The 27,124-nt window shown below is 38.4% G+C and overlaps 1 protein-coding gene and 1 non-coding gene across 2 annotated transcripts; both read right to left on the reverse strand.

Annotated features, from left to right (window-relative positions):
• Positions 1-75: 75 nt before the first annotated feature.
• On the reverse strand, positions 76-22,757 carry LOC131775098 (uncharacterized). The gene is made up of 29 exons (XM_066160002.1): positions 22,644-22,757; positions 22,468-22,522; positions 20,437-20,674; positions 19,252-19,616; positions 18,786-18,846; positions 17,689-18,221; positions 17,172-17,306; positions 16,158-16,769; positions 15,599-15,839; positions 14,537-14,922; positions 13,786-13,995; positions 12,847-13,077; positions 12,066-12,380; positions 11,242-11,561; positions 10,273-10,414; positions 9,788-9,990; positions 9,305-9,448; positions 8,914-9,064; positions 8,047-8,403; positions 7,519-7,647; positions 6,690-6,937; positions 6,079-6,211; positions 5,352-5,585; positions 4,683-4,935; positions 3,788-4,164; positions 2,694-3,020; positions 1,969-2,067; positions 823-1,467; positions 76-182 (listed from the first exon to the last, which is right to left on the reverse strand). The coding sequence occupies exons 1-29, from the start codon at positions 22,674-22,676 to the stop codon at positions 76-78; spliced, it is 7,284 nt and encodes a 2,427-aa protein (XP_066016099.1). The 5' UTR covers positions 22,677-22,757.
• Positions 533-604, reverse strand: Trnah-gug (transfer RNA histidin (anticodon GUG)). The gene has a single exon. It is a non-coding gene; the product is annotated as a tRNA-His (tRNA).
• Positions 22,758-27,124: the final 4,367 nt, after the last annotated feature.

Below are 27,124 nucleotides of genomic sequence, written 5' to 3' on the forward strand. Positions count from 1 at the left end.
GTAATGATTAAGATAGCATATGATTGTTGTGTTATTTCTCTCTTTTTTTCTTTTCTTTTCTTTTTATTCAGAATACTATTGATTTTCTTTTATTTGAAATATTCCTGGGATTAAAGGTTTCGTTATGAAAGGACTCAGTTCACCAAAGCCACAATGTAGGTAGAAAATGAAGTACCACAGGGCTAAGAAAAAGAGAGTCAAAGATAAAAAAAAGACTGTTTCCTTGTTATGCTATTTAATGTTTTTTTTTCTGCATAAAAATTTACATAAATCAAAATGAAATTAGGAAAAGAAGAGGAAAATAAACTTTTAATTTTTTCATGGTTTTCTCGTTTTTGATGCAATGTCACAAGCGAAAATTGAAAGCAGTACAGGGAAGAAAGATGGAAAAGATCGAAGACAGAGCTAAGAAACATGACATCAAAAATCAAAACGAAGGAAGACATAACCGGAGCTTGAAATATATGAAAAACAAATTAATAGAAAACAAAGACCAGAAAATAATAATCGTATTATATATAAAAACAAGAGGTGCCGTGACCAGGATTCGAACCTGGGTTATTGCGGCCACAACGCAATGTACTAACCACTATACGATCACGGCTACCACTGCTGCTCACAGGTGCTTTCAGGTAAAAAATTATTATCAGATTACTCGCATGACTAGTACTTGTGACCATTAATATTCATAGTATTTCATATTATTTCGAAACAAAAAATCAGCATTCTTCGAGAGCACCAAGATAAAACAAAGAAACAAATTATAAAGAAATATCAAAAATAAAATAGAGTATTTATTGGGGTAGAAAGAGATCCTCTCACCTTGGATGCCGCGATAAATCTGTGCTATTCTTTCTTGAGACAAAACCTGTCTCCAAATGGCAATGAGAAAATAATGAGCCTTGGCGAACACTCCTCCTTCAGAGCCCAATAACATATTAGACGAAGAAAACTCTGGCTTCCCGTCCATTTCACAACCTTCATCTCTGACAAATTCATCGATTCTTTTCCCGTTCCTATAAATTGTAAGTGTTTTTGGCCCAGATGGTTTGTACGTGAAAGCCAAATGAGACCAGATTTTTTCAGGCATCGCTATTTCTTTCAGACAATACTGAGCACTACCCTGCACACGGATAATCAAGGATTTCTTCCCTCTTTCCTGATAAACAATGAACTTGCCGCGGGATTTGAAAAAAGTCTGTCGCGCTCCGTCGGTTTTGTACCAAGGCTTTAATGACAACGATACGGTGAAACCAGGATCATCACAATTGGCATAAGCAGACTTTGTTGCGCAAGTTTCCCCCTCATGGTTCAGTAGTACCTCACCGTTGACTCCATCTGTCACCAAGCCATCGCCAGAAAAACTAACTCCTCCCTTAATTTGCCCCCAGCCAGGTGCGCGGAGATCTTTGATATCTTCCACTGATTCAAGCAACCACAGATGGGAAGAATTCTCGTAAAACTTTACTGAAACGACAAAATAAATTGAATACAAATTTCAGTAACGATGCATAGAAACGATGAAGATGATGGTAATAACACTCCACGTGACGTTGAACCTTCGAAGCTCGAAGCTTATTTTCAGATGCAGGGTATATGGTTTTTGCTTGCGCTATCATTAATGATCAACTTAGGATGAAAAATCGTTTATCCAAAAATTTGTAAACAAAATCCAAACTCCCATACAAAGAGAGGCATAATGCATGATTAAAAGTTTCCAAATGACAACAGTGGCAACGCAATGTAAGACTGGATCCTTTTTTGATAGGTAGTGTTCATAACCGTAATGATCACTGTCATCTTCACTTATCTCAGTTCTATTATATGCATGTAAACAAACCTTTCTCGCCTCGACAACATATTGAAAAGCCAAAAAACCAAAACAACAAAAACCAAAAAGTACTGATGAGTAAAACTGTGAATACGATAAATATTTCTGAGTCCACTCACTTTCTCTCACTTACTTACCGAGTTGACATAATTCAGGATCCTTGTTTGTACATTGACAAATGCCTGTTATTTCGTCACAATAATGGTAAAATGGACAATGATCAGAGCACAGGGACGCTTTAAGAAAAATGATGAAAAACTACATGAATAATAAATTACTAGAAAGTACAACCTCGTTTACATTATCTCGCGTTCATGACCAAAGAGGCAATATTTCTCTTATCTTGACGAACTAGTTAAAATCTTACCATTAACTATTCTTTCCACACACCGGCACCTGCCATTGTCCTGTCCTGTTGTCTGCTGAGCCCCTATTATATTTAGCCTAACACCTCGCCCAATATACTCTTCACTTCCATCTATATTCCCTGATGATGACGTAGATCGGCGACGGCTCGGTAAACTAAATTATCGTAGCATACCTTGACTTACACGTCTGACTTAATAAGAAAAATATTTCCCTTTTATTGGACGAAAAAGCAATGCAATGTTGAAGGACAGTTTGAAATGTGGGTAGCTCAAGAAAACATGTTGTTAGCTTGAACCCATGGAGAAAAACCAGGCCTAAAATTTTTAAATCGGGGCATTATAGAACAGACTGACAAAATCATTAATCACAGTCTGCTCCCAGAGTACATGTCTAAGTGAAGGACTATTCTTATGCATGTGCTCCCTATGTAATTATGTCATGATCAATCATTAGCAGTTTAAAAGACGGAATTAAAATCCATCAGAAATCCTACCTCCCTGAGCTCTAAATAACACCTCCACATCGTTAACATTAAAATTTGACGCCCCAGCAAGCAGAGTTTCCAGTTTGGATCCCTTAAAGTTTCCATCTCCTTTGTAAGAAACAGCGTGTTGACTCGTCCCTTGCTTCATGTCGCCATCGATTCCTATCTGAAAATGAAACGGAGACTCTCCGAAGGTTGGACCAGTGAACGGTGAGCTGTAGATTGCAAAGGCCGATGATTCTTCGCTTACTTTTTTTTTGAAGAGGGTCCTATCAGATGTGTAGTTTAATAAGAAGATGAACGCTTTGGTGTCCGTTCTGTAGTTCGAGGACGAACCTGTACACGGAGATTGATATGTGCCTTAACCCTACAGCTGTCCGACTTTTGCTGGCCTACAAAGGCGTGAACATTGCGCCATATGGATTTATGGGGAAAGGCCGTTTACTGTTACGCTAATTTCATCCTTTTCCCCTAAAGCTTGGAGGTTTCCTGAATTTTTGGAATCAAATTCTTACTCTACCCCTTCAAGGGAGAAAGAGTTTCATTAAAGGATCAATGAAATACCATTACTTAGTATGAAAGTATATGTACAATAGTACTTGGGAGTATGTATGTCAATGCCATTACGGGAAAAAGGCGAAAAACAAAAGTATCCTGCTTATCAGAATTTTTGAATTTCGGGGAAATACTAAAATGTTTCCTATAAATGGAATAGTTGTTTACAAATCATGTAGATGAGGTTTGTCGGTTACTTCAAAAAGATCGTAGCAACCTCAGGCAACTTACTTTGACGGAATATCCCAGGGTGGCCCACCCGAAGGGATTCCATGTTTAGGGGAGAGAAATCTTATATAATACAGGGATTACTGTCAAAGGGAACCAACAGTTTTAATGAAAGGATTAAGGATAATGGCTGATTAGTTGAAATTATCTATTGGTAGAAGCTTCTCGAGGGAACAATATTGAATGTGATATCTTTTAGGGGTAAAAATGGATCATCCTGGAGTTGTAGCTGGTAGAAATGGCTGTTTATGAGAAATAGAAAAGGGGCACAGTAAAACTGGTTAACAGCACAAGGTGCGAATAGGATCCTGAATACGTACACGAAGACGGCTCCACAATCCTCAGCTCTCCCTCAACTTTGCTCCTAAGGTTGCTCCACTGGATCATATTCCCCGGTTCACTTTTACAACCGCGTGCTAACATTGTGATTTTTTCTTCCTCCAACTCATGGTCCCACATGTTAAACTGAGTAATTCTGCCAGAAAATAGCTTGGATGAATCTTTGTTCGGCTTCCTTCCGATAAATAGAGTAGCCGAGCTTAACACAAGGGATTCGTTCCAATTGTTTTTAGTTTGTCTTCCTCGGTTCACACCATCTGAGAATAACGTCCACGATTTTGAACTGCCATGCCATACAACCGTGATATGATGCCAAGAGCCATCGTTAATCACAAAGGAGATGCTGCCTTTGTTGATACTGCAAAAAAGGAGTGAAAAATGAGATAGATGCAAGTCAAACGCAAGGCTTCATGTGGAAAGGAAAAAAAAAACGATATCGCACGCCCGCGTAACGTAGAAATTGTGGCATATAATTGACGTATTCTGAAACTTTTTTCATGAGAGAACAGCTAAAAATTTTTTGTCGGCATAGAAATTGTGGCATATAATTGACGTATTCTGAAATTTTTTTCATGAGAGAACAGCTAAAAATTTTTTGTCGGCACAAAACAGCAACATACGTAGCTGTCGCCGTTTATCCCAGTTTGCATACATACAGAAGCCAGAAATATTTCTACTCTCCCTTCCCTGTTGTTAGACCGCAACTAAACAACATTTAGCTGGGTTTCTCTGGCAACTCACTGGTACCTATTAATACAACCAACAAACAGTAAGTTCAGTCTCTTTCATAGCCGTCTTTTCATGTCGTCAGCTAATGCGTTACTCATCTGATCTCCCTTTAGTCTTGAACAAAATAATGAGGGAATTTCAACTTACCTGCATTTATCAACGGAACTGATCCAACAAAGAGAGAATGAGTCGGTAGAATCCAGTTTTAAATGCATGCGGCTGCCTGTTTGCTTAATAGAGAACACTATTAATGGTGACTTAACTGAGGTTTTAATCCAAAACGAGGCTGTGAAACTAGAAATTGGCGATGACGTGAGAGGTAGTATAGCGGTTTTGACACAGTCCGCAACGTTTTTGCGCCAAAAATGGAAATCATAACTGGAGTGGTCATTGTCCTGGCCTGAAAATTCATAAAGTAAACACATTTTGTTACAATGACACCACAATAATAGAGTACAACATTGCAACGCGAGCGTTTAATGGCGGTCATTTAGCGGTCATTTAGTTTATTCCATTAGTATCTCTCTCCACCAAGGAGTGGATAAATGCTGGGAGGTTACGCGGGACTTGCATCCCATCCAAGGGGAATAACAGTGCTCATAACCTCCCCCTAGAAATTGGAAATGGGAGTAGTTCTCTGGCAGCGAGGGCAAAGGCTGACAGCCTGAAGGTCTTATAGGTTCAGTGGTCTCATACAGCATTTTAAGCTACATTAGCTTCTTTGGGTGCTTTTTTGGTGTATTTTTAATGGCTCTAAAAATGATTCAACAATTACTGTTTTAAAAGAGGGCCAAAAAAAAAATCTTCATGAAGTACCTTCACTCCATCTTCGTTCAGTAAAGCCCCCAAACACGTTATTTCTTTTTCTGATTATGGTCATGGTAGGACCTTTATCGTCACAGAGCCTGTGAAAGGTAGAAACGTTCCAGCCATTATCAAGAGCGCGGTAACAAGGAATCCAACGGGAAGAGCCATAACCTTCTTCTTCCACCATCAAACCAAGATATTGATGGTAAATAGTGTCCATTGAAACTATAGAGGAGGTGATAACTACGAAAAATGAAGTCACGAGAACAGTAAAAGTGTGTTAAAGACGCAGAATTTTTAGGCCATTTTTATTTATTTTCATGACAAGCCTACATACAATTTTGTATAAGCTGCCATGGGTTCTTGAGTATACATTATTTCAGGGATTCAGTAGTTTCGCTTTGGAAAAGAAGTTCTAGTTTAGGAGGCTGACTCTCACATGAAAAAATATCTTGAATTTTCCATGGAACAGAAAAACAAAGAGAGGATAAAGTGAAACCTCACTGAAGAGCAGCGATAGAAGGAATTGCAAGAGAAAAGCCTGAGGAAATTCAGGCTTTGAGGGATTCGTACCCAAGTCTTAAAGATAATACTTGGGCGCTACTATTAACTGAGCTACCACTTGTTAGGAGAAAGTCAACTTTTAGGAGGTTCTTCGTTCCCGGAACATAATCTCACTAAATAAGACGATGCAAACATCAGAAATGCAGTGAAAATAGAGCAACACGTGACTTACCCACTCCTGAGCGATACGAATTCTGGGGCACTGCTGAAAAAGGCGAGAAGACACACGACTCTCTGGTAAACACAATCTGATCTATTGCTAAATCTCCTAAGTGATCTGGACCACCAACCGCTTCAAAAATGACCTAAGACGGAATATACGCACTTGTTGAAATATCTATATTCAGGTCGGCTTATGTTAGACTCACAAAATTTGGGAGACTTCTGGACAATTTTTTGAACTCAATGGGCAGTCGTGGGCTAGCAGGACTTTCTCGAATTCTCTCAACACCCCTTGTGTTTCAGTGAAGCTAGACAGGAAAATATAATTTGGCCACCGGAAAATTTTTTTAAAGTTGACGTTTGGATGTTTAGAGCGTTAGCCCTTCGTCTGGGCAAATGGTCTACAGGAAAAGTCCTGTCACTCGTTTTTATGAGAAATTTATCTAAAAAACCTATCAACCGCATTCAAATGCTCTCATCTAAACGCCACTATCGACCAATGAGAGTACGTTTAGTATCTTAACTGCTTTCTAAACAGGTAAAAGCAATGGCCAAAATGGAGCTAAGGCCTAATTGGTCAGTGGTTAACACTTTCATAGTGTAACAATCGAAAAAATGTACCTGATATTGTTGATGAATACCGTTGACTGGGATACTGGCCTCTCTCCATATATGGTCCTGTTCTCCAAAGAGCCTCCACAGCAATTGTTCTTTACCCCTGATATCTGTCGTATAAACATTTAGCCTCCCTGTATGCATACCAGTCATATGATAATGAAATTTCAGACACGTATGAGAGTGGATACTGTAGGGAGTAGAAAACCTGGCTTTTCCTTTAGATTGCGAGGCATCAAAATAAATATAGCGACCTGTAGACAACAAATAAACAAAGAAACCAGTTGTAACACACTGAATGAAGTCAATTATATGGTACCGATTGATCCTCATGAAGAGACAGCTCGCACCGAGCGAAATCTGTCGTTGTTTTTTTGCTTCATTCTGTTATGCAAATTTTACATTTTTCATGGTAAGGAAAGTGAGCCCTTATTTTGTTTCCCTGTGACAGTCAAGACGTTGCCTCCCTGACTATACTGGTATTGACCGTTTGAAACAAAATAAAGTTAACTGAGGTTCAAGATAAATTTGTGCATCAGTTTGGAGGCTTTATAGAAAATTCCTACGTTTACGTTTTGTTCCCCTCGCTGTTTGGCTTTTGCCATACAATAGATAAAATCCCTCCAAACGCTAGCCATTCAATGCTTCGATGCACGGTAAAATATGGCCCGTTCCAAGCTAGTTAAAAGCAGCACAACCGAAAACTGCGAGATTTAGTAGAGGAGTGGAAAAACGTAATCAGATAAAGCTGGAAATTATCTGAAACAAAAACGACAACAACAGCAACAAAAAACAAGCAAGAACAAAGAAGTAAACAAACAAGTGTTCATGATACCTCCTCTAGAAACATCGTTGCATGGCCCAGTACCCGACGTTTTAGTGCATCCTTGGTGTAGTTTCCAGGAACTGGTGCCATCTAGTAAAGATTTCCAGTCTCTAGAGTTATCGTCAAAGTCGAAATGAACTAGGAACAGTAGAATGATGATATCAAGAGTAGATTAAACAGCAAGTAGACAGCTATTTAATTCAACATGTTTAGTAGGTTTTAGCAGAAAAACTGAAGCCGATCATGATATTTTCATTTCCATTCTCTCGCTCGAAGCAGTGTGCATGTTTTTACTTTATCTACTTCTTGTTATGGAACTCGAGCGAGAAGCGCTCTATGCTCTCCTCGGTAGTATGAGACCTTCTACCCGATGGAATATCAGTCTGTAATAAACCTTTAAGTTTTCTTTGACAAACTGCCAATACTAATACATTTGTCCTGAACTGATTAGTCTCCATGACAATTGGCAGATAAGAGGTTTGAAAAGGAGGGAATACGTTCAATGAAAGCTTGCGGTTGTGAAAACTATAAACAAACCTTCAGACTTGCGTTTAATTTGCTCTTTGGTCATCGCCATTCCCCAAACCGCGACATCATCAATAGAAGTCGCTCTGCTCCACCCACCTCCATTCTCCTTTGAAGCTATGAGAAGCTTGAACGGTTCATGGTCAGGGGAAACGCTCATTTGCATTGGATTCTTATGTGATGCTACCAGATTACCGTTGACATAAAATTTTAGACCCTCTTGAGGCTTCCAGGTGACAGTGGCTTCGAACCATTGGTTTACAATCAATTTATGGCGTATTTCCCATCGATAGTTTTCTTTGGCGAAGAAAATGTGGTATCGCCCACGTCGGACGATGAAACATAGGCCATTCTTAAACCAGCAGATGCCTTCAAAAGGAAATCGTGGCAAACGAACATACGATAACTCATAGGTAGCAACCAACAGCATTCCTATTCTAGTGAGGGTCAGTTACATAGTTAAATTATCAATTTCTGTCATCCAGTTTCCTAACATTTTTGTGATGCATCTAATTCTTTTCAAAAAGATCTTGAATTGATAAGATGGCAGAAGCAACAATCACGCAGTTCATGACTTGTGTCAGCTATTTGCTTAAGAATTCGTGGTGTAAGTGATAAAGTTGAGATTATTCTAAGGTTTTTGATGCAATTCGTTATGGCATAACCGTCATTCATCTGAATCGCAAACATATATGGAAAGCACCAGTGCTGGAAAAGTTTAACACAATCTCAGTCGTCACGACAGAGGCCAAGTCGAAAGCAAAAAGGCTACCTTGATTAGTGAAAATTATCAAAAATGTCCTTTTCTTGTTTCTTTGTTTAGCGCTATATTTGGTAAAGAATGTACAGAAAGCTTGAAAATTGTATTGGATGACTTACTATTGCTCGAATCTCTTCTACCATACAATTCCATTCGCAATCTGCAGGCAACATTGCACTGAGTGATATATACTCGAAAAAATCTTCCATATATGGATGGAACCAACCAGTTTGTACCTGCCATGTGTTGATCTGAATTTGCATCATATTCCTAAGATAGAAAATGTCGCGCTGAGAGTTATTTAGGAATAAACCTTTTTGCGGTTTCAGATCTTAGCCACTCAAAAATAAACTCAATTTCCCAAAAGATTCAAGAATCATTTAAAAAAAGCTAACAAGGACGGGAGACAGGGGACGAGAAGCAAAGTTTCCTAGCACATGACCCTTCCATCCCGCATTCCTTGTTAAAGGAAACGGATGGAAATAAAGATGTGGAAAGGGGTAATGCTACCTTTACTCCATTGTTATATTCAAAATACTTCCAGTCATTTCCTTCATAACTGTACGCAATTTGATATTTCGTTGGCCACTGGATGTGTGTTGGCCTTCCTTGGGTTGCAATACATGTTACTTCTGTTTCTTCCTTTAAATCGACCTTAGAAATAAAACGTATCACAATCAGCTCGAATGCATGAAATCCTGACAAGGCCACAGCACCCTTAAACTTCCAACCGAAGTATTCAGGGTAATAAAGGAATTTAATATTACCTTCTTAATCAGCGAGAAGTGAAAAAGAAAGAGGGAGTAAAATTGTTCTCAGTTTTATCTCAAGAAATAAAACTTCCTCCCCAGCACCCTAACCTCCCACTTCCCTTTCCTTACCTCCTTTCACAACAGACCAACCCGAGACTGACTAAAGATTAACAAAGATCGCAAAAACCAACTTGAAAATTTGGCCTGCACTTGTTCAGGAACACTTATCAACGATGATTACCTGAAACCAGATTCCCTCGAACAAATGGACTGGATGCTTGTAAGGTCCCCAGGAACTAGCCCCTTCCTCATCGTGGTTTAGCCGACCTTTGTTTGGCCAAAAGTAATCTTGTTTGTATTTATCAGAAACTTCGGTTGAGGATGCTGTTAGTTGTTCATCTGGAACTACCGTCCGATTTTCAACTCCATGAGGCTGAGAGCAACCTTAAAGAGAAAGAGGGACACGAAGAATTGACCTGTACTCTGAAGCTGATTGAAAGCAACTTTAAAGAGAGGAATTTGCGACCTATTCATTGATAGTGAAATTGCAAATTTAAATTCAGACAGCTAGCTCAGATAGCTTAGGTAGTTATCTCAGGCTTTTTAAAATTACTGGCCAATTTAATATCATTGATAACATGAAAATTGAATAAAAGTGTGCATATTTATGGAAAATTAAATGGCTTAAGAGCTTTTTTTTTCCATTTTTTAATCTCATACACAAACCTGCATCGTAGGAATAAAGTTCCATTTTGATGCACTGTACTCTCGTTTCAGTAAGATAGAATCGAACCTTGACGGCTTGGAAAGATGGAATGAACGCTTCCTTCATCAAAAACCCAGCTGATGGAAAATTGAAGCGAAGTACCTTTAAAATAAATTACATGGGTGATACAGTTATAAAAGTAATAAATTAAACTTTCAAAATGTTTTCAGACATTATGGTCTAATTATCTAAACAAAGTTTAGCCGTTATTCAACAAAACCCTGTCGTAAACGATATTCAGTTAAGTTGAATCTTTTTGTCTAAACATTTCTTTTTGTGATCAGTGCTCAAAATGCCGAAAGCTAACGACGGAAGGACATTTATTTAATTAAATTAAACCTCTTTGGAGAAAGATTAGGGCCCACTGATTGCGTAAAGCCATGGCTTTGGTTGGACCTCGTGTAAATAACCGGCCTCCATAATTTATTTTGCGTTATTCCAGTATCACCTTTGGTGATATTAGAAGAACGTAAGAACAACCAATCAAAACAAAAGAAAAATGAGAACAAACCAAGAAAAGTCGAAATAGATACAAATGAACTGTCCGAGGCGCTAGAAAATTTGACTCTGATTGGTTGAGAGGCTGGTTTGAGTTTCCTGAAAGATCACAGAACGCTAAAGCAAAACTAAATCAATCCTGTAACAATTTCAAAGCTCCCCATGTATTTACCTTCAAATAAAAGAAAGAACGAAAAACAAAAAAGTGGAAAAAAAACAGCAAAAAATTGAAAAGCACAGGCAGCTGGGGCTAAAAAAGAGCTTTTCAGGCGAAACCGAAACACGAGAGCCTGCGTGCAGGCTCAATAGACGGCAGGTTTTATGGCCAGCGGTAGACCGCGGTTGTCCTGTGGCTCCGTGACAAATAATAGGAGGCCTTATAGGCGGCAGTAAAAGATTTTTAACCCCTGCAACAAAAGCAACAAGCAAACCTTAGAAATTTCTTTTCCGTCAATCTCCTTGCTATACTTTGTCCAACTGGTTCCATCCTTAGTCTTTTCATACTGAACTTTCAATTCCGATACGTCCACGCCTCCACCAATTGATTGCAGAGCCACGTGCGTCAGGGTGTATTGTTTTCCCAAGAACACTTCCAACCATTCATTAGGGCCGGTTGAACACCACGCCTTCGAGTCGCGTTGCTCGTTTAAGCGAGCAAGATAAGGACCAGTGCTGTTATTGAGTTGTGATGAGCTACTCAGGTACTTGTCGGGTAATATTTGATTTTCTAGACCTAATGGCGTAGAAGGAACTAAAGGGAGAGAGACACACAATGCATTAGCTTATCTCAAGTCGCTTAAAAAATCTCCATGAGTCGCTTCATGTTTCGGTCAAGCTTTTCTCGAGTCGCCTTACGAAATATTTACCTTCGAAAGAAACAGTTGTATAGCGCATGTGACGAACCACTCAGCTATAGTTTTCGAGTATCATTTGATTTTATGCACGAATTGTTTAGATAGAACTAAATAAAGCGGAAAGCTCGATATTGCCGCGACTTATCTTAAGCCTCAAGTCACCCTAACTCGCATAAAATCCCTTGAGTTTTTACCTGATTATTGACTATCCAAAAAGAAAGTCGAGCTCATTTATATTTTGTTTTATCCATCTTTAATGGCTATTAGACAAAAGCCAACAAATTGAAAGGTTTAAATCGATTAATTTTATCGGAACTTTTTTCCTATGAGGTCTCAGAGTGTTCCTCGAGTTTACTCAACGACAAAACTAATCTTTTGATACCTTTTCAGCACTAACTCACCATGGTAATAAAAAACTTCCACTTGGTTTGGATAAAAATGCTGAGAGCCCGCTAAGTAATAACGAGTTTCATGAGAAGGTAATGAAACATTCCTCAGATCAAAAGAAGCACCCAAACTGCTGTATCCCATGATTCGGCCATTTTTGTCTTCAAAGAGCTCAAGTTCCCTTTCTCCAAAACTTGGACCAAGCAGTGGATCTGTTCTTCCGGATGCGTAGCCATGCTGGATTGATAGGACTCGAGGGGCCAGGTTAAATGGGTTTGACAGGCTGAACAGGAATCCTTCTATCTGACGTCCAATGTCTGCTGGTTTTCCTAAGAACAAGACGAAAATACAATTTGATAAAGCATGAGCGTTTTTATCTGGTCCCTTTTTGCTACATTGGTTAGTCATGTTTTTACATATTCATCATTAATTTACCATCATAAATATTATACAATATACAAAATCGTTTAAAAATCATGAAACTATTTCCAGAGTACTTGATTCCTATGGAAGATGCTTGTTAGAGGGTGCATGCACGCTCTTGTTTGATTAAGTATATATTCATTTGTTTATCCGTGCAAGAGAATAGTTTTAGTCTTTTAGATGATTTCGCTCTTCAGATATGGCAGCGTGCGCCTCTTTACTGCTTTGTAAAACACGGCACAAACGACCTCGTTTGCATTAACGACACGCGCTACGACAGTGCCTCTGAGCTTTCAGCCAAACATGAGTTTTTGAACAACTTACGTAGTTCTGACCCCCAAAAAGATTTTTATATTATTAAAGAATGCCTACCTCCCCAACTCTGGTCAACAAAGCCTCCAAAAACATATTCTCGGACACGTATGATAGTTAATGTTGGTCCCCTATAATCGCACTCGGTGTGAAATTCTTTAGTGCTCCAGGATGACTGGTTAGCGTAGTAACAACGTTTCCACGTTGCATGGTCACGAAGGAAATCAGGAAATGCTTTGCGGAGCACCTCAAGAGATTTGAAGTCATCCTTAAGTATGTTTGAGGCTAAAGCTGAAAGAGATTAGAGAGAAAACACAGATTTTAAAGGAAGTTCCCTACCAACCATATAAATAAATTCCAGAAAGAAAAAAAAAGGTTCGAATTTTGCCCAAGCTAGCGTTAGTAGATATCCCCAGGTCGCAGAAATGTCTCCGATAACTGGGATTGACTTCTTGGAGAAATATAGAAATACAAAGTTTGAAGGGGAGGTTTGATGTAGTTCAACATTGTGTCCTAAGCAATTTAAGATAAGGTTTGTTTCACTTACGTTTTCCTTACTTGGCTTTGCTATAAGTCTAAAAACATGTGTCACCTATATGTGCTACAAAAATTGATGGAAATTAATATCAATTCAGCTTGGCTTTATGACGAAGGACTAACGCTGGCCCGGTCAATAAAATAATTATCTTGTTTCACCTCTCACTGACGCAGCAACACAGTTTCTAACTCCCTAATAAAAGAATGTTTTCCGCGAATTCACTCGGCTTTTACCTACCTCTCGTTCACATGGTTGTCTGTTTTATGTCTCTTATTTCTATTGTAAACATTTTTTGCCCTTTTTTGTCCATTATTATCATTCACTAGTTGCCAAATGGCGATAAGAGGTATCCTCGATCAATTTCATTGGGATTAAAAGGAATTATGAGTGATTACAAGCATTTAAATTTTTTAAAGAATTTACAACTTGACATGGCATGAAATGGCACCCATCTAACCCACCTGTCTGCCTGGCTGAGAATGAAACCGTAAATCCATTTTCACCACTGAGTTCTGAGCTCAAATTTTCCGCCTGAAACTTTCCTTGATCTTCGATCACAAAATATTTTTGGTCAGCTGATATCTGGGCTCCAGTTAACTCGGCGCGGTGATTTTTGTTCTCGTCGAAGCTTTGCAAGTAACTTAATTGGTTAAAGTTCCAATAATACATCTCTAGAACAGACAGAAAAAAGGATGATGGCGGAAGAAATAATTTCAATTAGAAATATCAGATGACATTCTTTAGTTTTTTGTCAGAAAAAGAAAGCCTCAAACGAAACAAAAAACAAAACAGCTAGCAAAAAAATGAAGAAAGGAAGAAAGAAAAAAAAGAGAAATATATCATTAAGACTGTCCGCCCTAGTGGTAAGGGTAGCCCTGAACAGAAATCCTATAATCTGAATGAAAGCCATTCTCAGTGTCAAGTGACTCTGGAGTCAGATGCTTTCACTGTGATTTTGAGAAAAAAGGCACAATGAAAAGTACACTCCGCAGGGGTGAGATGCATTGAAAAAACGAGCTTACTATGGATAGGCGTCTGTGTGGTTCTGTTCCTTAGTACAAATGCTTTGAAGCTACAAAGAGTAAAACGAAGCAGATTGTTTTCTGATTTATAGAAGAACGAATATTCGACGTCTAATTATTTGCTTCGTCAGTGGCGCGTATTTATAAGTGTTACATAAAAAGACTACGATAATGCACTTTAGAACAATACCTTTTTCTCTGCACGCAGAAAAGGGAACGACCTGTATATTTCCCACCGACATGGCTGCGAAAAGACTCCATTGTAAAACGTTCCCAGCTTCAGCGCTACAAGAGAGCGCAAGATTTTCGATCCTAGCATTCGACAGTACTTTATCCCATAAATTCATGTATGTGATCTCCCCTTCTAGCTGAGGCGGGTCCAGTACATGTATACTTCCAATGAAAACTGTCCCACCACCAGGGAACTTCATCCCGTTACCAATGTCAATGAAGGATGTTTGAGAACCGTCTATGTAAATTGCACCTCGTCCATCTACGCAAGTCCAGGATGTGCAAACATGATGCCAGCCTCCATCCAGAGAAGGATATTTGACTTGTTTAATAAACCTTTGGGTGCTGCAAATATCGAGATTTAATATGACGATATTGACGAAATAACACAATCTCTCCTGTTTCGAAAACAGGATTTCTTCAACGCACACAATAAATTTAATATTTCTATCCTGACATGCCCAGACATGAACGTTTTCGTATTTATCAGGTTTAACAACATAAGGACCTTTTTTCACATACATAACGGTTTAACAATTCCTTAAGGGTTTCAATCTAAGAACACTTCTCAGGTTGAATTCAACTTTCTCGGATAAAAATACATTTTTGGTAAAGAAATCTTAAATGGAGAATGATGTTCAATATTAAATGAATGACACAGGCCTGATACTCCGAGAAAAAGAACTTCGAGTGTTCCCAATAGGAGTCGAACCTATGGCCTTCGATTAGTAGTTCGGACGCTCTACCTCTGAGTTATAGGAAACTTCCAGTTCCATGGGTAAACACTTCCTGCAGTAGCTTTGCTTACTCGTGAGCACTCGAATTCCGTGCAGCCAAGTATCATCCTTTTTTGTATTCGGCGCGACGTTTTCGCCAACCCCTAATTTTAATTTATCGTCAACTTTAACGACCAAGTTTCGATCACGAATACGTTGTGATATCGATAAACAATTTATTTTATGCTCCTCATCTCAAGTTTTACTGGATTATGTTAGTGCTTCTGATTAAATTTTTTCCTTACCTTGGCCAAATCGATAAAATGATCTTATATTCCTTGCCATCGGGTCTTAGGTCCATACTGAAGTTTCCGTCCTGTTCTGCATATCGTAGCAGATTCATTGGTCTAGGAACTGTTGGAGGTCGCACTTTTAACCAGAGACATGAGGTAAAGGCCTGGAACTCTGTCAAGATGATTGGAAAGGTGACGATGCTTAAGGTTTCTCTCCTCTCTGAGAACTTCAGAGTGTAGTCTCCAAAATGATCTGACAAGAAATAGTAGACTTCTCGGTAAATGCATGTACCTTCGGCTGAACACCTCATGAAATGAATTAAAATAGGCTAATCATTGCATAAGTTGGCGAGAACGCATTGCTGATGTTGTCCAGTTTGTGATAAAAACAGGATACCCTAAGGATTTGTTAAAAAAATGAAATAGTTAGTAGAGTGAGGGCGGGGGTTACATCGAACATCGACCTGGAATTTAACATTTTAGCCAAAAGAGGCTAAAATGTTCATTTCACAACAGAAACAGTTAAGTGTAACAAGTATATCACGAATTCTAACTTCAAATAACACTTTACCTTCTTTCCTTCTTATTTTCATTGTGGTCTTCTTTATTTTGCCTTTATGGGCGTCAGTATACGGAAAATCACTCCAGATCATAGAACCAGTTTCATGTCCATACTCAGAGTTTAACAGAGCCTCGCCACAAGAAGGAGTGAACCACCAACCCGAAGATGAAGTTCCATCTCCGCATTCAGTCACCGAAAAGTTAAAAGTGTTATGCAATCCTAGTTTATCAGGAATGTTCCCTGAAAAACCGCCAACAGATAGCTTATACGAAAGATCCTCACCAGCCACGTGAAAATGGCCGTAGTAGGCAAATCCTTCAGTTCCATCGAACGCTTTCAATTCGATCAAAAGCTCAGTTTTCTGGGTCGTTAAGCTATGAATTCTATTATTACCCAGCCACATTTCTGATTGGCCGCCTACCGTTCCAAAACCAGCTTTGTATTCATCCCATGTTCTATCGAAGCCCAGTGACCCATTAATTCTTTGTTGAACGACTGTCCAGCCACCACCTTGCGTTTCCTGGTCACAGAAAACTTCGAATTCTTCGTGGTTGTTTAAGGGGCTTATCGCGTACTTAGCACTGGTCTTATTTCCCGACAACAGCACTTCTCGACAGTCAGCTGTGTATAAAATAACAATAAAAAGAGAGAAATCAAGCGTAATATGTGCGCCCTGATCTACCCTCTGACCGACGTATATTTACAGGTAAATAATCAATGGATCGATCAGTTCATTCATTTAGAAAGTTAGTCGGTCAGTCAGATAGTCAATCTGTCTATTAGTCAGTCAGCTTGTCAGTATGGTGGACAGTTTGTTCAGATCCGCCAGTCGGCCAGTCGGTGACACTATTGCGAACAATAAATCAGAGTATTCGCCTTAATTTGTGACGCGTAAATAAAACAACAGCTAAAAATGCTCGAAATTATTTCTAGCACATTCAGGCACCCTTAGTTTTCTACTAAATTATCCAAGGCATGGGTCAATATAAAAATGAAAAAAGAATAGTTTCTATTCTTACAAACCTGGTTTCCACTTTCGCACTTCTTTACATTCCCCAATACCTGGGCAATATTTGTAACGATATTTCTCTATTGGTGTTTGTTGCGGTGTCAAAGCATCAGAGCTCCACTTCGAGAAAGTACAAGGATTCGAAAAGCCTTGATAAGAGTACGAAAGAATCAAAATTTTTATGCTATTCTAAGTCGCTCGTGCATAGATATATCGATAAACGGTTTTATGTGTAGTATCGCGCCATGTTAATCTGTAGCTAGGTAGTCAGAGTTAAAATACAAACAACGATAATATGAACTCACTATAAGACAGGAAAACCGAAGCAGATAGAGAAACAGAGCGCTCTCAGCCGACCGGCTAAACAGATTTCTTTTAAAGTGAAAAGTAGCCAACTGTCCAAGTATTGTGTGATATTTGTACCCGATTCGCGCGTTATTTGTACTCTACTTATTGTAGTCGGATTGTAGAGTGCCGTTCGTTTGCCCTGGAGGTATTTTTCTCGACAATATTCAAACAGGTCTCACTTACCCATCAATCGTCCGATTTCATCAGCTTTCAAAGCTCTCGAAAAAACAAAGAGATCACTGAGAAAACCATGAAAGTACCGATGCTTGTCTTCACTAATATTTTTGTATCTGCCTATTTCGAACACGCCGCTTCTTGGACCCTGCCATACGTCAGCTACAGATATATCCTTCATTCCGTTGACAAAAAACGACAACACCCTATCTTGGTTGCAGGTTACAGTCACGTGGATCCACTCGTTCGCTGGAAGTAAGGCATAGCTTTTTGTGATGTTGTAAACTCCCTGGTACCAGTTGTCGAGCAGCAGCTGATTATCAGCATTAAAACCGATGGAAAATTTATCTGTGCTGTTTGTTTCGACGCTGAGAATTGGTCTGTAGATCGGGGCGGAATAAAGAAGTTTTACCCAGGATGTCATGGTGAATGCCATGCCAAAAGAAACGGGTGGGGCTTCAATGTAGGCCATTGTTTGATCAAGATAAACAGCTTTGTGACCATTAAGGCGACCTTCCAAGAATACAGTGCTATACTGCGGTCTATAGAGAAAAATTGTTTAGGATGTAAACTTCCTTGGCAAATAAGAAAAATGGAGATTAAAAATAAAAGAAATATTCATTCTGCATTAACACCGAAGAGCCAGTTTGCTGATGGTAGATGTCCCCTCCAACATTGAGTTTTATGAGATGGCAAATTGAAAAAAAATTAACCAAACTAAATAACCACTGATAGCAAAGGGAAGGATACGAAAGGAAACGACGATAAAGAGGAGGATTTATAAATGACGACGTATTTTAGCAGCTTTTACGGAGCGACAACGGGGAAGTCGAGCTAAGTTAGATAGAGTAAGGAGGAAGGAGGAAAACAGGCATTCAAAGGCGAAAGAGGATCTGGAAGAAGAGGAAAATAGAGAGAACGATGACATCGAATTTAAAGATGGTGGCAAAGATGATTTGATAATGATGATGATCATGGTGATAATGAAAATTATGAGGACAATGATGGCGACTGTTATTATAATGATAAAGACTGTTGCGGTGTCAATAGCTACGACTACAACGTCGATAGGATAACGTCAAGCTCGCATATATCAGAAAACCTACTTCAGATCTTGATCCTCTCCATTAAGCTTCCAGTGCTTCACTTCATGCGTTATACGAACTTCTAAAATAGAGCAAACGAGCTGTTAAATCTTTTATTGACAAGCTAACAAATTTTAATAAACACAAAGCACGGAATCGGAAAGAATGGGACCGATTCTCGTAAGGATCCATACTTTTTCTTTTTAATTTGGCCTGCGCTAGTAAAAAATCTACTAACATCTTTTTATAACCTGAATTATTTTCCTGGAGATCAAACAGCTATCGTGAAAGTGTTTTGGGTTAGTGAAGTATATTGTTTATATTTCTGTCGAGATCTGTTACAGATACATTGGCATTTTCGCGGCCTAGGAAGAGGACAACACTACGCAAGAGAAGTCGGTAGAAATAATGCAAGTCACCAGCTCTCTACCCTTACGTTAAATCAAGTGCTCCTTAAGCAGGAGCTATTAATTGTACTTGCCCTTACCATTAGAAGAACAGGATTCTCCCAAATTAACACCACGAAGATCCTTCTGGAACTGAGGCCAAGAAACAAGTCCTCCGCGTTCTACCCCACACTTGGAAGAAAGAACTGAAAGGAGAGGGTGCTCCAAAATGCGTGGCCATATATTTACATGCCCTAACATACCGGTGTAGTTAAACTTTTCCTCCGCTCCGATTCCCAAAGTGAAGGTATTCTTCGAGGAAAATGATTTTCCGGATTTGAAATCACTTTCACTTCTAATTAACCGACCGTCGTAGTAAATCAGAAAATGGCCACCATCTTTGCTCCATGTGACACATAGTCCATGCCATTCGCCGTTCTGGATTTGAGGCATGATATCTAGTTCTCTATTGAGCGAAAAAAATCATCTCAGAAAAGTAAATGAGTCCTTAATTCAAAATTTTCTAAACCAGCCTTTTGTCAATTTTCCTTTGCTTCACGTTATGAACACAAGACATAGGGAAAATAAAGGTTGGAGAGTTTCAAACTACGACCTTTGCTTTACCTGGCTAGATATGACTGAGATATTTAAAAATACATTAATTGGTAAGGAATACTTTTTTGTGAGACATCTGTATACCCTTGCCATCATTTTTTATTTCACCCTCAGGGCAAACCATTTTTTATCGCGTTAATTTCTGTATTTTGCTTTGAGAAATAATTGTAGTGTGTTTTCAGGAAGCATTTCTGCTATAGCATTTTATTATAAAATCGATTATTAGTGCGTTGGTAAAACAGCTTATGAATTGGGCCCTCTCGTAAACTTTTGACTCTTGAAACTCTTTTTCTACAATAACACTATATATGTATTAAAATTTCATACAAGCTACTGACAATTCTGCCATCATATCGAGTCCGCAAGCGACATCAATACAGACAAGTTTGCTTCCACGACGAGCTAATTTGTTTTTAAAGACGGAGAGCAAACATTCCCCCAAGAAATAAATGATAAAAAAAGATAAAGATATAGAGCCCGACAATGACTATTGCCACGGAAATTGAAAAAAAGTCCAAGGGAATTTCCAATAATAGCCCAGGGCTAATGCACTTACACAGGAGTATTAGCCAATGTAAATACAGACTAAATCGGAGAGCAGCGATTGAAAAAAAAAATTTAAAAAAGTGATGTGACAAGGTATAGGTGGCAAACACATTTCTGTTTATTACCTATCTTCACCGTGGATCGAAAGCCATATCTGCCCAACAGAACCTAGCCTCAATGCAAAATATACATCGGACCCCGCTTCATCAAAATAGCGTAGAAGTCCAAGATCCGAGCCCAAGGATGGTTTCAACCATAAGCATATCGTGAGAGCATCGATGTCTTTGTCTCCATTTATCCTGACAGTTGAATACGCTGATTTAGACTTCTGACGGCTTGGAAATTCTAGACTGAAGTCATGATCTAAAAAACAGGCAATTTTGAATTCAGTGTTCATTACGATCTTGGAGGAATTCGGAAAAGCTACATTTGCTTTCGACATTATCAGTGGAAGCTTGAGTCACTAGGGTAAACGCTCGTACGCGAATATTTTTGTAAAAGATGAAGCGGATATCAAATACAAGCGTTTGGACATAACGATGACCCGGATTGCAGTGTATGTCACGCCTGACAGTCCGAAGTTCTGTTGGAAAGCGAATCTCGGCTGCACCTCGGGCAACTCAAACGCCACTTCTGTGCTCTCTGAACTTCCCGCAACCTTCATATCTAATTAAAATCATGCCACTGTATGAGGTAATCCTTAACCCTCTATAACACCAAAGACTCTTTTGAGTTGGTAAAATGGGTGAGACCCTAAACATACGAGAAAATTAAATAAAAACTGATATTCCACGGTGAAACCAACTTCAGAACTAACGATATTGCAAATACAAGAGGTCATGCTGTTCTCAAATTAACTCTGCAAAATGTTTTTTTTTTCCCAAAACAAATCCATATCAAGAGATTATTTCACTAAAGATGACTGCAAAATTAATGAGAATGTTGTATTACGCGAAGACGAAAAGTCAGTCTTTCAGGTCCAAAACCATGGAGTAATGGTTGAAGTTATTTTCTGGAATTTTACAGAATTCTTGGTGGAAGAAGATTCTGTTCTAAGTATTCTACATAGAATTAGGGTAGATGTCACGTTTGAAAGAAAAGACCAGTAATTGATAATCAATGACAAATGAGAAATTTGCCTCCACGTTAGCGATAATTAAGACTTGCGCCTTTGGAAAAATTGTAATTCTAAGCTTCCTTGAAAAAGATTGGGCCCTTAACGCGATAAGTATTACTAAATGTGGAAATATGGCATTATTTTATCTGCATCAGGGCGATGCAGTTATGAACAAAGGCGTCTAAGTCTCGTCGCCTGGGATCTTTTAATTAGTCAAGAATGATAAACGAGAACGAAAAACTCCAGTAGGCAATTGCTGACAGGGAGAGCTCATTTTTGTTTGGGCTGGAAGCAATTATCAGTTTTCCATTATGGTGCGTGGATTTTCATTTTTTATGCTAAAAATTCAATTTTGTCAATGATCCACCTAAAATCCCTCAAAATACAGCCTATATTAACACCATAAGTAAGATACCATCCAACATTTTTGCACAGTACTATTTGAAGAATAAACTTTCAGTTTAGGTGATATTTGACTCAATGTCCTTTATTGAATCATAGGAGCACAGGGAGAAACCAAACATGTTTGAAAAGCTAATAATAAACTTAGGAAGGTTCTTTGTTGAATAATCTGTTCTTTTTTCTTTTCACGATCGCTTTTATCATGCCGAGTACCAGATGTTTTGATAGACATGAAAAGATATGCTCACAATGATAATGGAATCATTAATTTTTCTCGAAAGATGGTTATTTAAAGTGTACCTCAAAATTGAACTTTGTTATCGATTTTGTAAAAAATATATTTGGATTTTTCTTCATCTGAAAAAATGAGATTTTCGAGTTGTATTTCATAGAAGGAACATTTGATATTTCCTCAGCGATAAAAAACTTTAATGTTAACCCTTTAACTCACAGATGAAATTTGTAATTCTCCTTACTCTCAACCATACAAATCTTATAATGTTAGTTCAGAAAATTTAGTGTTGGATCAACTAATTATCCCCAAACTGATATTTTTCTTTATTCTCATCACTCATCTGGTTGATATTGTATTGATACTGTAAGGATAAATTCTGTCTTAGTCTAAACAAAACAATACCTGAGCATAATGATCCTCCAGTCGCGGAGATCTTCGAGAAGGTATAAAACAACACCTAAATTGATAAGAAAAAATATGGAAGAATGTTCTTGTAGCAAAAGATATGTTCATAATTTATACATTTGGGTTGTAATTGTTAGTAATAAAGAAAAAAGGTAGCATCCGTTTCTACTTACCAAAGTGACCAATTTGGAGATTATCAAAGGCATGATGTATTCATCTCTGTCAAAAATCTTCACCTAGGCTTCACTTATATAGTCTTCAACTAGCAAAAATTAGGTGGAATCACTCATTCCTCCATACTACCAGAGCAACCATGAAAGCTAGGAGAAGGAAAAACGACGATACTCCAAGATGATTGAGTGAAAGTGAAGTGAAAGCTTCGAAATTAACTTTGCTTCAGTACGTTACCGATGCCTAAAAACAACCCCAACCATTCATTATTCATGTATAAAGGAAAAACTGGTTTCCCCCGAGACAATTAGATGTTAACCAGTGAAGGGCCTCGGCCACCTGCTATTGGCCAATGCGTTAAACACGCTGTTAAGACCTTTGACGGTTTGCATGCGCGCGTTATGTAAATTCGATTAATAAAAGTGCAAACATCGTGTTGAATCCGTACTGCTTCGACACGAACATTAATCATTAAAATCTTGCAAAACAATGAGGTAGAAATTAACAGCCTTATTGTGTTCAATTTCCTGCCCGATAATGAATTGCGAATTCACGTCGAGTAGAGAGTATATTTGTTCAAACAAAGCAAAAACTCGTATGAAGACAAGAATAGCGTTAATGTGGAGGTATAAATGAAGATAAAATCTGAAAAAAATATAACGAATTTAAAAATAATTGAAAACAAAAATGACAGGTATTCCTTGATAAAATTGGAATACAAACATGAGCACATTTATACTAAGTCAACTAAATAAATACATTTTTTTATTATTGTTTCGCATTGAATCTCTGTTATCGAAGACGAAATTCTCGCGAATACAAACAAATTTGAACAAAAAGCAGACTCAATAATCAATAAGTTAAATAAGACATGAGAGAAAACTGATTGATTATTCAAACTAGCCATTGAAATAAATCAAAAGAGAAGAATCAGTTTACACGGATCACTCTCAAGAATAGAGGTCTCCTACCTCCAAAATATTTCGATAGCAAAAAAGAAGAACTGAATGTACTAATCCTCGAGACTTATCTGATGCACTTCCCTTTCATGTACGCACTCTATTCCAGCCGAGTTTTGATATCTGATGGATTAGTGAGGTAAGAGCGGTGACACCAGCATTTCAATGTCCTTTTATTAAAATCGTAATATAGAAACATAAATATTACCTACGTAGATCTCATGCGTCTTTCAGGTGGTGGCATCACATGCGCTACAACTATTGCCAACGCAAAATTAAGTGTCAAATGTCGCTCATATACAGGCATCTTCTGACGACAAATTAAAACTAGGCGTTGGCGAAAAAGTCACGCCGAATACAAAGAGGATAATACACAGCTGCGTGGAGTTCGAGTGCTCACGAGTAAGCAAAGCGACTGCAGGAAGTGTTTACCCATGGACCTCGTTAAACAGCCCAGCCCCAACTATAGCTCAGAAGTAGGGCGTCCGAACTACTAATCGAAGGCCATAGGTTCGACTCCTATTGGGAACACTCGAAGTTCTTTTTCTCGGAGTATCAGGCCTGTATCATTTGTTCTATATTAAACATCATTCTCTCCTTAAGTTTTCTTTACCAAAAATGTATATATGTATTAATGATATATTTCAATTTTTTCCTTTCTTTCTTCCTTTCTTCCTTTTTTTTGTTAGCTGTTTTGTTTTTTGTTTCGTTTGAGGCTTTCTTCTACTAGTGAATTCGGGGATATTTTGAAAAAAGCTGAAGAATGTCATCAGATATTCCTAATGGGAATTATTTCTTCCCCCATCGTCCTTTTTTTGTCTGTTCTAGAGATGTATTACTGGAAATTTAACCAATCAAGTTCCTTGAAAAGCTTCGAATAGAACAAAAATCACTGCGCCGAGTTAATTGGAGCCCAGATATCAGCTGACCAAAAATATTTTGTGATCAAAGATCAAGGAAAGTTTCTGGCGGAAAATTTGACCTCAGAACTTAGTGGTGAAAATGGATTCACGGTTTCATTCTCGGCCAGGCAGACAGGAAGGTTAGATGGGTGCCATTTCATACCATGTCAAGTTCAACGACACCTATGCATCCCGGAAAGAACTTCCAAATTCTTTTAAAAATTTAAACGCTTGTGATCAGTCAGAACTCTTTTTAACCCCAGTGAAATTGATCGAGGGTACTTTTTATCGCCATTCGGTAACTAGCGACTGATGATAATGGAAAAAAAAGGAGAAAAACTGTTTACAATAGAAACAAGAGACATAAAACAGACAACCCATGTGAACGTGAGGAAGGTAAAGCCGAGTGAATTCGCGGAAAACATTCTTTTAATGGAGAGTAAGAAACTGTGTTGCTACGTCAGTGAAAGGTTAAACAAGATAATTGTTATATCGACCGGGCCAACGTTAGCCCTTCGACAGAGCGAAAAATCCATTAAGCCAAGCTCAATTGGTGTTGGCTTCCATCTAATTTTTGTAGTACATTTGGGTGGCACATGTTTTTAGACTAATATCAAAGCCAAGTAAAGAAAAACAAAAGCGTAACAAACCTTATCTTAAAGTGTGTAGGACACACGAAGTTGAATTACATCAAACCTCCCCTTCAAACTTTGTATTTTTTCTTCTCAAGAGGTCAATCTTGGCTATAGGAGACGTTTTCTGCGACCTGGGAATATCTACTAATGCTAGCCTGGGCAACATTCACGTCTTCAAGGTTTTTTGCTTCGGAATTCATTTATATTGTTGAAAGGCGACTTCCTTTAAAATCTTAATGTGATTTTTCTCTAATCTCTTTCAGTCTTAGCCTCAAACCTACTTAAGGATGACTTTAAATCTATTAAGGTGCACTGCAAAGTATTTCCTGACTTCATTCGCGACCATGCAACGTGGAAACGTTGTTACTACGCTAACCATTCATCCTGGAGCACTACAGAATTTCATACCGAGTGCGATTATATGGGACGGACATTAACTATCGTACGTGTCCGAGAATATGTTCTTGGAGACCTTGTTAAGCAGAGTTGGGGAGGTGGGCATTCTTTAATTATATTACAATATTTTTGAGGGTCAAAATTCCGTAAGTCGTTTTAGAAACTAATTTTGGGGTGAAGCCCAAAGGCATTGTGCCTTTGATGCAAACGAGGTTGTGTGTGCCGTGTTTTGCAAAAGCAGTAAAAAGGCGCACCCTGCCATATCTGAAGGGTGAAATTATCAATAAGACTAACACTCTTTCTCAAGGAAAAAATATTATCTTACAAGGATGAAAAAAGGGATATAAATCTAATTATTCAAGAGCATGCATGCTCGTGAATTAGCATCTACGTTTAATTAGCATCTACCACAGGAATCAATTATTCTGGAAATAGTTTATGATTGTTAACCGACTTATTGCCGACAGATGTGTTTGAAAAAAAATATTAATGGTGGAAAAATGATGAATATCTACAAAACATTAGTAACTTATAAAGCAAAAAGAGACCGGATAAAAATGCTTATGCTTATTCAAATTGTATTTTCGTCTCGTTCTTAGGAAAACCAGTAGACATTGGACGTTAGATAGAAGGATTCCTGTTCAGCCTGTCAAACCTGTTTAACCTGGCCCCTCGAATCCTATAAATCCAACAAGGCAAGGCATTCGCAAGAACGGGTCCACTACTTGGTCCAAGTTTTGGGGAAAGAGATCTTGAGCTCTTCGAAGATAAAAATGGCCGAATCATGGGATACAGCAGTTTGGAGGCTTCTTTTGATCAGAGGAATGTTTCAGTGTCTTATGAAACTCGTTATTACTTAGCGGGCTCTTAGCATTTTTAATCAAACCAAGTGGAAGTTTTTTATTACCATGGTGAGTTAAAGCTGAAAAGGTGTCGTAAGATCAGTTTTGTCGCTGAGGAAACTTGAGGAACACTCTGAGACCTCGTAGAATAAGAGTTCCGATAAAATTAACCGATTTAAACCTTTGTTGGCTTTTAGCTCATAGCCAATAAAAATGGATAAAGCAAAATATAAATAAGGTCGACTTTCTTTATGTATACTAAGTCGATAATTATATAAAAAGTCAAAGGTTATCCGAGTTAGGGTGACTTGAGGCTTAAGAGAAGTTATGGCAGTATCGAACTTTCTTTCTTTGGTTCCATTCAAGCCAATTCGTTCATAAAATAAAACGATACTCGAAAACTATAGCTGAGTGGCTCGTCATATGCGCTATACAACTGTTGCTTACGAAAGTAAATATTTCGTAAGGCGACTCGAGAAAAGCTTGAACAAAACATGAAGAGATTCATAGAGATTTGAAGCGTTTTGAGATAAGCTAATGCATAATGTTTCTCTACCTTTAGTTCCTTTTACGCCATTAGGTCTAGAAAATCAAATATTATCCGACAACTACCTGAGTAACCCATCACAACTCAACAGCAGCACTGGTCCTTATCTTGTTCGCTTAAACGAACAACACGACTCCAAGGCGTGGCGTTCAACCGGCTCTAGTAAAAGGGTTGGACGTGTTTTTAGGAAAACAAAACACTT

Source organism: Pocillopora verrucosa, chromosome 13, assembly GCF_036669915.1.
Source record: "Pocillopora verrucosa isolate sample1 chromosome 13, ASM3666991v2, whole genome shotgun sequence".
Taxonomy (NCBI): domain Eukaryota; kingdom Metazoa; phylum Cnidaria; class Anthozoa; order Scleractinia; family Pocilloporidae; genus Pocillopora; species Pocillopora verrucosa.